We start from the raw sequence: 13,122 nt of genomic DNA on the forward strand, positions 1-13,122 counted from the left end.
TGGCTGTTATGATGACCGCCAAGGCCATCTTCTCCACCAATTGGTAACGGCTTTCTGGGTCGTTAAGAATGTGACTTATAAAGTATATGGGACACTGCCTTTTCTCCTTTTCCACCAATAGTACGGCCGCGACCGTCTTTGGTGATGCTGAGACATATAACTGCAGTACATCCCCTATCTCAGGTCTTGTGATGGTTGGTAATTTTTTCAAATGCTCTTTTACGGCCGCGAAGGCCTTGCTCTGCTCTTCCCCCCACTCGAACTTGTTGTTTCCCCTTAACAAAGTAAAGAAAGGTAAGGCTTTGTCGGCTGACTTGGAGATAAACCGAGTGAGGGACGCCATTCTTCCAGTTAATCTCTGGATATCCTTCACCCCTTTTGGTTCTGGCAGCTCCATAATTGCCTGGACCTTTTCTGGGTTTGCATCTATTCCTCTTTTGCTGACAAGGAAACCTAAGAATTTTCCTGCTTTAACTCCAAACACACATTTCTTGGGATTGAGCTTCATTTGGTACTTTCTTAACGTTCTGAATGTTTCGGCAAGATCTTCTAGATGCTCACGGTCAGTTTTGCTTTTGACAATGGAGTCGTCAACATAAGCTTCTATGTTTCTGCCCCGTTGATCCGCAAACACTTTATCCACCAACTTTTGGTAAGTGGCTCCGGCATTACGAAGCCCGAAAGGCATCGCCTTATAATTGTAAACTCCACAGTCTGTTATAAATGCCGTCTTCTTTCTATCTGCTTCGAGTAGGCTGATTTGATGATATCCTGAGAATGCATCCATAAAACTGAGTAGAGCATGACCGCTAGTAGAGTCTACTAACTGGTCTATCCTAGGCAAGGGATAGCAGTCTTTTGGGCAAGCCCTATTGAGATCCGTGAAGTCCACACACATTCTCCATTGGCCGTTAGCTTTCTTTACCATAACGACATTAGCCAACCATTCTGGGTAGTCACATGGCTCGATGAATCCTGCCGCCAACAATTTATCTACCTCCTCTTTTATGGCTTTATTCTTGTCGGCCGAAAAATTTCTCTTCTTCTGCTTGATGGGACGGACGACACTATCCACATTTAAGCGATGGACAATCACAGAAGGGTCTATCCCTGGCATCTCGTCAGCGGAGAACGCGAAGACGTCTGCATTATCTCTTAAGAGAGCCACCAAATTGATCATAACCTCTGGATCTATATCTGTCCCTACAGCCACCGTCCTTGCCGGATCTTCCGCCAGCATTTCTTGCTGAGTTTCCCCGTCAGGCTTTGGCCTTGGCGTATCCTCTGGCCTGGCCTCTAACTCCTCCATTGATATTTCCATCATCTCTTCCTTATCTTTCTCCGATTCTTTCTCTTCTTGCTCATTCATCGCGGCCCTTCTCTGAGCCCTTCTTTGCTTTCTTCCTGGTGGATTTGCTTCTTCCACTGGCATCCTCCTAGCTGGCTGCTTTAGGGTTGTCAAATAGCATGACTTTGCTGCCTCTTGGTTCCCCCTCAGCTTAGCTGTCGTCCCTTCATTGGTGACGTACAACATTGTCAGGTGATAAGTGGAAACGATACCTTGGACATCATGTATCAGAGGACGCCCCACTATGGCGTTGTAGGCTCCAGGAACGTCGACCACCAGAAATTCAGTCATGACATCTCGGACTTCATTGCCGTCTCCTATCCGAACCGGGAGGCTCACCAAACCTTCCGGAGTTACAGACGCCCCGGTGAACCCAATTACAGGATATCAGACAGGCTTCAAGTATTCTCGTCCTATCATCAATTTTTCGAACGATGAGAGATACAGGATGTTAGCTGAGCTTCCACCGTCTACCAGGATCCTATGGACCAGACAGTTCGAAATTTTTAAAGTGACCACCAATGGGTCGTCATGAGGGAAAACCACATGCTCCGCATATTTCAGTGTAAAGGTCATTGCCGGCATGGCTGGCGGATGCCTCCACTTCATGCTCTCATTGAAATTGACTTGGTGCCTGAATTCTTTCAGGCTGGCTTTGGCCCATTCACACTACCTCCATGAATAGGTCGCCACTGATGACGTGAATTTCACTGATCCTTGATTGAACGTTTTTGTGACTGGCTTTACAGATCTCCTTCTTTGTCTGTGCTTTATATTGGCTGAAATACCTCTTCTATCAAATCTTCTAGATTATCTTTCAAGTGACGACAATCTTCCGTGACATGGCCGTGATCCCCATGAAAATCACACCATTTGCTTTTATCACGATTTTTGTGAACATAGGCTTAGGACGCTGCCATTTGTCGCTATCCTTGTTCTTCAAAAAGATCTGACTTCTTGAGGTAGTCAGTTGGGTGTACGCGTCAAATCTGTCTTTGCGCTCACCCTCTTCTCGAACGTTTCTTTCACGATCCCTACGATCGCGGTCATACCTCTCACCATCCCTTTCTCGCTCATCTCCTCTTTTTACCATATGCGACTCTTGTCGTCTATCATCTCGGGCGCGATCAGATTCACGGCCCTTATCTTTCTTTTGCTTATCCTCTTTCTTCTCAGATTCACGGTTACCCACAGCTTTGTCAAACTCCTCCCCCCTGATATAATCATTGGCTTTACCCAGGACGGACCAGAGTCGTGTAAGATTTACGACCCAGATAATTTCGAAATGGTGACCCCTCCTTGAGGCCAGTCATCAAAGCTAGCACCGCTACATCTTGCTGTAAGCGTGGAATTGAAACGGCTTCAACATTAAACGACCGATATAATCCCTTAAACTTTCGTTGGCCCCCTGCTTGACAGATAGCATTTCTCCCGTAGTACGCTCGCGGCGTCTATTACTGACAAAGTGAGTACTGAATGTGGACGACAACTGGGAGAAGCTAGAGATGCTACCTGGCTTTAGACTCTTGAACCATGTCTGGGCTATGCCTGTCAATGTGGACGGGAAGACCTTGCACCATATGGCATCCACATCAGTGTAAAGAAACATGTGGCCCTCGTAAGCAGCCACATGGTCATCTGGTCCGAAGTGCCATCTACTTGGAGGTTGGCATCTTGATTCTTGTCATTGGATGATTCAATATATCCATGGTGAAAGGGGAGAGCTTAGGCTTGATGAGTAGGTGACCCCCCATCGAATAGTTGCTAGCGCCTGAGGCACTGTACTCACGACGGGAGCCACCCTGGGCCTCTTCCTCCGAATGGTATAATTCTTCTGTCTCCAATATGTCTTCTTCATAGTCCGACTGGTCAATCCTCTTCTCCATCTCCCGTCCGCTAGGATTCAAGGATCGCATCTTCCGAAGAGGGGTGTCGTCCGCGTTCCTACTGGCCGTGGCCAGTGGTCGCTTACGTGCACCGCCAGCAGGTTGATTGGGTGTGCTTTGTTGGGGGTTGGCAGTCAACATTTGAATGAAAGAAGCTACAATTTGCAGCTGTTCAGGTGAGAATTGACTTAGCTGAGCTAAATTGAAAGGTACGTTACTATTTGGAGTTTGTCCCTCGGGAGATTGGTAGTTGAATTGTGGGTTTCCCATCGCCCCAGTGATGACTGGCTGCGATGAGGTCTGACCGGCATCCTTATCCTTGGATCCTTGATTAGTGTTGTTTGCGTCACCCATGGTTGTTTCTTTGCTAAGGTTGGGAGGGCCCCTCCTTCTAGCGCCAAATTGTTTCGGTTTGAAACAGTTAGCGTCCTCGCAAGAGTCCGCCAAGTCTCGAGAGCTCACGTCCTTGCTGGAAAGCTGCACAGGATCCAAACGTGCGTAAACTACCCTCGGGGTGGTTTTGAGGAAACCCCTCCGACGCTCAAGTCAGTATTTGGACCACTAGGATGTAGAGAGAGAAACTAGAGAGAGAGATAAGCTATTTTTAGTGTGTAAGAGAATGTACCGCAGAATAGTACCATTGGGGTATTTATAGAAGTACTATTCCTCTGACAGGACGTATAATCCTTTGACACGTGTAGGGCTATGACGCATTTGACAGGTGGGAAGATTCCCTCTATTTTGTCTTGTTAGGCGTCCGCCAACACTGTCGGTCCTAGGGGACGAACGAACTGGCTCGAACGGTGCTTTTAATGGTTTTATCGTGCTCGCGTCCATAAGCTCATTCGCGGCCACATAGAAGAAGGCCGCTAATAGACTTGGGTTATACCCATACAGCTATGTAAACTTCACTTCGATTGAAACGATCATCAGTGTGCTCATCAAAGGTAATATCAAGGTAAGGAGAGAAAAAATTGGCAAATTTGTGAGTATAACGAGAGGTGAAAAACTCGATCGAATCGCGTAATTTGGGTGGGAGGTAATGTTGGTAAATTGTCCAGAAGAACATGAGACCGGCGAACCAGGAACCAAACTGTGAGAAAATCTCCATGTTCAAATTCTATGTGAAACTTAAGTTTTGGTGTGGTTGATCATGTACGGAGTTGGCAAAGGTAAGTTATATAGAGGTATGGTTGGGTGGAATGAATCTATTCCTTCTAAAAGATTGTAAACGTGGTACGCTTTACAATTTGGAATTTTACATGTACACCCTCGACTTTTTATTAATTTACCGACTCTATTTTGTTTGTTTTTAGAATCAATATATATATTTATATAAAGGAGGAACTTTTCGGGAGCATAGAGTGTGCCACATAGGATTGCCATGTCATTAATTTTATTTTATTTTTTTACAAAAATAGAGTTCTTCGTAGATTTAAATACATATAACGAGCTTTGAATAAGCGAAAATTAGAGTTTCGTGTTGAATGAACAACTTAAATTATTATATTATGTAATTTGTGTAATACTTTTGCTACGTAATTCGAAAAATTATAATTTTTGTACCACTGGCCCGTGGATAGTGCTTGAAATATGCTTCGAAATAAGATCCATATACAATATAGTTACACAACTTATGTATAGAGCGTGCCACGTAGGATTGCCATGTTATCAATTTTTTTTTTTTTTATTTATAAAAATAGAGTTCTACATAAACTTAAGCACATATAATGAGCTTTGGATAAGCGAAATAGAGTTTCGTGTTGAATGACCAACTTAAATTATAATTTCTCCGTTTCACAATAAGTGAAACACTTTTTTTATTTGGAATAATCACAATAAGTGAAACCAAGCTCCAAATGATAAAAAAGTTCACTTTTATTACAAATATACTACTAAAAAGTAAGAGGGGACCACAATTTCAATACTTCTTCACTCTACTTTATTGTGGTCCCAACTTTCTCTCTCTAAATTCTTTGGTAACTCCCCACTTTCTCTATATTTCACTTATTGTGAAACGCATGAAGTATATTATATAATATAATTTGTGTATGAACTTTGCTACGTAATTCGGAATATTATAATTTTTGTACCATTGGATAGTGCTGAAATATGCTTTAAAATAAGATCTATATACAATATAGTTCTACAACTTATGAATAGAGAGTACCGCGTAGGATTGTCATGTAATTAATTTTTATTTTAAATATTATAAAAAATAGAGTTCTACACATATTTAAATATATAAAAGGAGTTTTGAATAAGGAGAAATTTACGTTTAGTTTTAAATAAACAACCTAAATTAGTATATTATGTAAATTGAGTATAACTTTTGCTACCTAATTGAAAACATTATCATTTTTTACAATTGGAGAGTGCTTGAAATATACTTCAATATGAGAACGATCTACAATATAGTTTTACAACTCATGAAAATATATTTAATTAGATGAATGGTAAGACATTTTTTAGTCTTTCTTTTTGATAAATATAATAATAATTAAGCTATAGGTATAGTGTACAACATGTAATTATAGCATTTTATAATAGGTCCAATTTATAGAATTAGACATATTATCTTTCAATACCTCAACCATAATTGCTCCACTGAACCAAAATAATTTAGTATTGCAACAAAATTTATTAAGTAATCCCTCTATTTTTTTTATCATTCTCACTTAGAATCTTGACACTATTCATACTTAGAGAGAATCAATTTTTTTTCAATTTATAAGAAAAAATATAGTCATGTGGGGTCTTCTTTGATTCATCTCAATTAGTACTTTATTAATATTCAATCATTAATTTTTTTATTAATATATAATAAAAGATATTTAAGTTTAAAGATATGCATTCGGAGACACGTACAAAAAAGTAAGAAAGATAAAAAAAAATGAGGAGTAAAATTTATTGTTACGACAAAAACTAAAATCTATAGCGATAAAGTTACATATATATTAGAATTTTGGATGATGAAAAAAATTAGAGTTTGATTTTAAAAAACAACATTAGATATTATAGAGAGCTCCATCTAAGCATGTCATGTTGTTGTTTTTAATTAATAAATTTTTTGTATAAAAAATAATGTTCACTATAGATATAAAAACATAGAAGGTGTTTTGGATAAGTGAACATTACATTCTGATTTTTAGATAAACAACCTAAATTATAATTCTATGTAAATTGAATATAACTTTTGTTACAAATTTGCAATATTATAATTTTTTTTTACAATTGGAGGGTGTTCGAAATATGTTTCAAAATAAGTTTCATATACAATATAGTTTTACAACTTATGAAAACTTATTTATTGGATGAAAAATAACGTATTATTTATTATTTTATTTTAATTACATGCAAAAATAACTATAGAAATAGCGTATTATATGTGGGACAATATCAATTATATCTTTGAAAATTATACTTTTAAAAATTGAGTTATATAAAGATAGAAATACATATTTATAATTTGAACCTATAGCATACCATGGTGGCATTACATGAATAAAATGAAAGTTTTTCAAGGACATTGCAAAGGTATAATGCAATTCACTAATTATTTTATTCATAGAATATTTATTGTATACAGAATTATTAATGTTTGTTTTTTTCACATATATCTATATGTCATATCTTATTCTTTTCTTCATGAACTTGATTCTACTTAATTAATTGAAAAATTAAGGTTCGTGTTTCTAGACTATTTAAGGTCAGTGATCATAAAAAAGGAGAAAGTTTGATAAGTGTTGATGATATGGTCATGATGGATGAAGAAGTATATTTTTCTCTTAAATAGTATTTTCGATTATTAGTAGAGGTTAGTTTTATACTTAATTAACTATTTATGATACCGTCATTATGATTTTTTTTTCACTTTTCCATCTTCCATTCTATATGTGTTAGTGTTTATGTGCCATTAAAAGTTAAAGTTGTGGCTGACACTCATGTTTTCTATAATTTTTCTGTCATGCATCTATTAAATAAGTACCCTCTACTTTATTCAAGTATAATTAGGGTGCTCTTCGTGTTAAAATTGTGTTAACTATGTTAGTCATACCAATTATCAAGATACTATCTAATAACAGACTTAGCTACAATATTTAGTTTAATATTAAAAATTATAAATTTATATATCGCAATAAAAAATATAGAAATAAGAGTGTAATGGCAAATATTTTATCCGTTCTTTTTTTTACTGCAACAATGGGTTTGGGCATAGTTTTTATGGAAATGAAAAAATGGGTAGTTTAGCATAGAGGTACCCCTTTAATTAACAAGTGTAGGGATAAATAAATCCTTAATAAAGTAAATGTAACTTTATGAGGCAATTTGATGAGTAGTTAATGAAGATTTTATTAACATAAAGTAAAGGCAATATTGTCAATTACTCAATTATAGTTGTTTTTTAACTAAAAATGGAGTGATCCAAATAGATAAAACTATCCAAAGTGGCGATTATTGCAATAGAAAAAGAACAGAAAGTATGTAAATAAAATGATGTTGAAAAATCTCATTTTACAGCAAAACAAAATCAACAATGGTAACGAAAAATTTACAAAAAAATAATATAAACAAGAACCCGTGCAACGCACGGGCTTCAAAACTAGTAGTTCTATTAATTTTAAATTATTAGTCTTAGAACAAAATTTTTTCACTCTATTCCTCTGTTTCTAAGGGAGCAAATGAAATAATGATTGGAGGGAGTTGCTTAACTTTTTACAATTTGATTTATGTGGACCCAGTTCATGTTAACATTAGTGTGCACCAGACAAAACAATATATCATTACAAATCCACTATATCATGCGAAAACCCACTATATTATACAGAATCCACTATATCATTCAGACCCATACTATATGCAGAAACTCACTATATTATTCAGACACACTTACGTCTTACTATGTCATTCAAACACACACACTATATCATACATAAACTCACTACATCATTCAGACACACACTATATCATACATAAACTCGCTATATCATTCAGAAATACACTATATCATGCAGAAACTCAGTATATCATTCAAACACACACTATATCAAGCAAAAACTCACTATATCATTCAGACACTCATTATATCATGGAGAAACTGATGAATCATTCCATATGTTAGAACACGTGTCATGATATATACTACGCAACTTAGATCTTTCCGTATGTTAAAACATTTTAATTAATTCCTCTATTATATTGCATATAATTCACATTATGTTTTTCATTAATAAAATATACTATATTGTATATAAGTTCACTATATCTCTGTAGAATTCACTATATGAAGTTAATATCTTACTAACCCGGTGTATACTAATTAAATTAGTGTGCGCCGGATCCATTTGAGTTTTTTTTTAACTTTTTAAATGTTGTAAATGATAATCTATACTATTATATTGAAAAACATTTCTAAACAAGGAATGGTTTACTCCTTGTAATTCACATATGAATTTTTTTTAGAAATTGTTTGGTATAGAGGATTCTGTGATCACAAGTTTGTATACTAAAGTATTAATCACTAAACCATTTGATATTTAGTGTTATCATCTTAAAGTATAAATATATCACTAGTAGAATAAATGTTATTTGCTGCGGTCAAAAAGTGGCATATTGCTGCGGTTTTGGGCGCGCAGCAATTAAGAGGGCAACAATAGGTATTAATTATATTGCTGCGGTTTTAAACCGCAGCAATATCTACCAATATTGCGGCGGTTTTATAGGCCAAACCACAGCAATATGCATTTTTTTAATATTAAAAAAGTACACATATTGCTGCGGTTTTGGGCCAAACCCGCAGCAATAGGTACATTTTTTCAAAAAAAAAAAAATTTTTTAAATTAAAATTTTCAATGTTAAAAGTACTTAAAATGCAATAAAAACTAAAAGTAACTAAAATATTATATCAGATCAACCAGCTAAAATACTACTAATAACATTTACCCTGCATAAATACATAAGCATAATCTAAATAAAGGTTATTCAAGACAACTCGTATTTCAACTAAAATAAATCGAATATACAGAATCATAGGTGCTTAATGGTTCATAAACATACATATCTTTTAAATACTTTATCTTTTCTGTATTACTCGTATTTCACTGTATTAAATCATCCTAAAAAAATACAAAAAATAAAAATACAGAAAAATAAAAATAAGAACGACCACCGTGCGGATATTAAACCACCGTTGTCACCACCGTGCGGATCATCGACGAGAAAAACCGAAAGACGAGAAGCAATCTTGGCAACAACAAGAGAGGAAGGACGTAACAGATCTCAAAAAAACGAAAAAAAATAAGAACGACCACTCACGAACAGATCTAAAAAAAAAAAAAATGAGAAACCACTCACGAACTAACGAAAAAAAAAACGACGACGGAGTATTGAGCCGACGAAACCAAAAATCAGTCTTCGCGCCGACGAGAAACAAGTCTTCGAGCCTAATAACTGATTTTTTTTACCCTAGGAATAGACTAAGCCTAATAACTCGTTCTAAATTTTAAAAAGCATCAATTGTACTATATTATTTGATGTTAACCTTTTCATTAATAATACTAGAATGTTTTGCACGCGATGCGTGCTTGAATATTTTTTGAAACAAAAACGCGATTTTCTTCCGCATAAGAGTCAAAATTTGAACATTAGACATGAAGTATAATTGTTTTTAGTTGCAAAATTTGATTGGTTTAGTTTCTGTCACTTAAGTCTCTCACCATTATTTTTGTCTTTTTTTTACTTTTCAAAGTTAAATTCTATGAAGAAAATAGAAATTTTATTAAATTTATTTATGATTTCTAATATTATAATTTTTTAGTTGATTTAGAATTAAGTAGAGTACTACTCCCTCCGTTTCCTAAAGATCTTCCCTCTTTCCGTTTAAGGGTGTTTCCAAAAGATCTTCCCTTTTTTGCTTTATTCCTTATTTGGCAAAACAAATTTCTCTATTTACCCTCTCATGTCACTATCATATGGTCCACCATTACATTATTAATTCAATTTTACTCCCTTTCTCTCTCCTACTTTAACCCCTTTTTATTTGTTTATTTATCTTAACCCCTTTCTCTCTCCTACTTTACTCACACCATGCCCCCACACAACTTGATTTTCCTTGGTATCTGTAGGAACAGTAAGTGGGAAGATTTTTAGGAAACAGAGGGAGTAACTTCTAAATTCTAAACAATATAAAAAAGTAAATATTTTTTTCCCTGTCTAACTTCTAAATTCTGATTTCACTACAAATACACCTCTATTTTTATCATAACCCATCATTAATTGTGAATGGTTCTTGAGAACAGTGATTTGTAAGTAAATTTTTGTAAATATTTTTGTATGTATTTAGGTTATTAGTTTTAGTTTGTATATTAATTTTAAGTTTTAATAAAGTTTTTCGATTATTTGAGTGATTTGCGTGACTTTTATGAGTCCACTCATGGTACACCCGGGTGTACCATGCTCATGGTACACCAGGGGCATTTATGTAATTAATTGCAAGTTAAGGGGCACGCTGGTAATTTTGGGGAAATAAATGACAAAAAGCAAAAAGCAAAAATCTGAATCCAATTCTTCTTTCTCACTCATTTCTCTAAATTCTTGCTCACCAGAAAAAATCTGATTTTCAATTCTTCTCTCTCTCTTCCTTCCAAACCTTCCAAACACAACAATGGACATCTGAAATTCGCGAAAAAAAAAATTCCAGACCTGAAATTCGCGAGATGAACGATGAGACGATGATGATGCGGACTCGAGATGATGATGATGAGGCGACTGAAGAGACCCACAACCCATCCACGACGATGATGAAGACCCACGACCCAAATCTGATTATGTTTTTGCTCATTTGTTTTGTTGTTGTTGTTTTTCTCATTTCTCCTCAGTCATCGTATTGCATAAACCAGATGTTTTTGGTTGTTTTACATGATCAACACATGAACAAAATTATGGGTGCTGATTTTGAATTATCATTGTAGGAATGAGCAAATGTATTCTGCAATAATTTTGAATTATAATGTTCAAATAAGTCAAGCATCTATGCTTATTTAGAACGATTGAAGATTATGGGCTCATTTACATAATTTGTGTTGGATGATTATTGCTGCTTAGTCCACTCTTATACTTGCTCTAGTTTTTTTTTCCTATTCATTTCATCTCTTTCTTGATTTTCTTTTTTGCTCACCTGTAATTAGTTCGTTTTCGTAACTGCTCATTTGCACCAAGTTTGCTAATTTTCTTAAATGAGTAGAAATACTTGCTCATCTGCTCATTTTACTCATTTGCTCATTTGATCATTTGCTTAATTTGCTAATTTGCTCATTTTGCTCATTTGCTCATTTTGCTCATTTTCCAATTTTGCTCATTTGGCGAAAATAGCCTTAGGTGTACCATGAGCATAGTACACCCAGGTTTACTATAAAGATTCTCTGATTTTTAACGTGATTTTCTCAGTCGTATGAGTGATTTGTAAAATTTCTTCTTTTAAGTGATTTGTGAGTGAGTGTTGTAAATTAATTTTCGGTAGTTTTCTTTAATTTGAGTGGCAATTTTGATTTTGACATTCCTTTTGTAATTTAGAAAGCGAAGGGGGGGCAAAATAGACATTTCAAAAGAGTACGCAAAATAGACATTTCAAAAGAGGACACCATTGCTCCCCCTTCCCTTCAGAGATAATTGTTTCATTTTTAACTTTCCTTGATTTATATCATCTATTTACAATAAATGTAAGATTCAAAATTAATGAGAATCTTTTCAATTGCAAAAAGTAGTATCTATGAATTATTATAGTGGGGATTTGAAATTGATGAATTGATGTTCAGGATAATATACACTCTAATTCATTTTTACGTAGATGGTGAGAATGTTCTTCTTCTTTTTCTTTTAGAGAAAAAAAAACGTGATTAGTGGTCGGCGTGTGTCAAAGCTTAGTGGCTAAGGTGTTATAGGGAATTATAAAAGCTAAACTTAGGGTGTAAAGGCTTTGTATGAAGGGAATAACTAATAAGACACGATACCATTTAGTATTACAGCATTATTATCATGAACTAGCTAGATTTTAGATAGAATTAGACACGAGAGGAATTAGTATTATTGTAATTCAATAAATTGACTAGTACTTACTGCCTACGTATTCTCGCTTTCTACAAAAAAAAATCTGAAACCAAGAATTGGAAGAAGGAAGTAAGGAACAATCTGTTGGAAATCCTTTTAAGAGCTACTTTGCCGCCGCCCCACCTCAACAATCTAAAGCTCCAATTAAAAAATTTTGAGCTTTCATCCGTCTTTCAAAACAATATAGGCCACTGATCTCAAATATGTCGTGATAGCCCTAGTATTAATTAAATTTATGCTTAAATTATTTTTTTATTAGAGATACAATTGGAAAAAAGAAAACGAAGGGGATTTTCATTAGAGATAAAAAATTGGAAAAAAGAAAACGAAGGAATTTCAAAGGAAAAGAAAGGAATTGGAAGGGGACATTGTAGTTTTCAATATTCGGGTAAAAAATAATATTATAAGCGATATGTTATCCAAGGAAATAAAAGGAAAGTCTCCTTTCTTATTTTCATTAAATTGATAGGTTATGCAAGGTGATGTTGATTTTATATAGAGTTTTTCCCTTACTTATATGCTAAAAGGATGCTTATTGTGCTCTTAGGAGCCATTTTGTACTAACTTTCTCCATCTAGTTGTGGTTTGCTGTTTTGTGTCGAATGGCAGGTTATAGGAAACTATTCCCTATTTTCAATCTGTTATATGGCCGCGACACTGGATTGGAGAGGTTTGATGTTGAGTCCCGAGGTCTCGAGGACACTTTTCGAGACCCTTGAGCAAAAGAAGAGCTGAAGAATTGGCACTTGGAGCCAAAAAACGAGAAAAAGAGGCCAGGCTCGA

General features: G+C 35.2%; 1 protein-coding gene across 1 annotated transcript; it reads right to left on the reverse strand.

Moving 5' to 3' along the window:
* Window positions 1-2,165: 2,165 nt before the first annotated feature.
* On the reverse strand, window positions 2,166-2,957 carry LOC130590437 (uncharacterized). Its single transcript, XM_057392870.1, has 2 exons — window positions 2,680-2,957; window positions 2,166-2,562 (listed from the first exon to the last, which is right to left on the reverse strand). Exons 1-2 carry the CDS (start codon window positions 2,955-2,957, stop codon window positions 2,166-2,168), a joined length of 675 nt encoding a protein of 224 aa, XP_057248853.1.
* Window positions 2,958-13,122: the final 10,165 nt, after the last annotated feature.

This window comes from Beta vulgaris, chromosome 2 (genome assembly GCF_026745355.1).
Source record: "Beta vulgaris subsp. vulgaris cultivar EL10 chromosome 2, EL10.2, whole genome shotgun sequence".
Classification (NCBI taxonomy): domain Eukaryota; kingdom Viridiplantae; phylum Streptophyta; class Magnoliopsida; order Caryophyllales; family Amaranthaceae; genus Beta; species Beta vulgaris.

Coding starts and splice junctions, on each gene's coding strand:
- LOC130590437 (XM_057392870.1), bottom strand. CDS start 2,957: ATGTTTCTTTACACTGATGTGGATGCCATATGGTGCAAGGTCTTCCCG. Junction 2,563..2,679: donor TTCCACGCTTACAGCAAGAT/GTAGCGGTGCTA, acceptor TGATTATATCAG/GGGGGAGGAGTTTGACAAAG.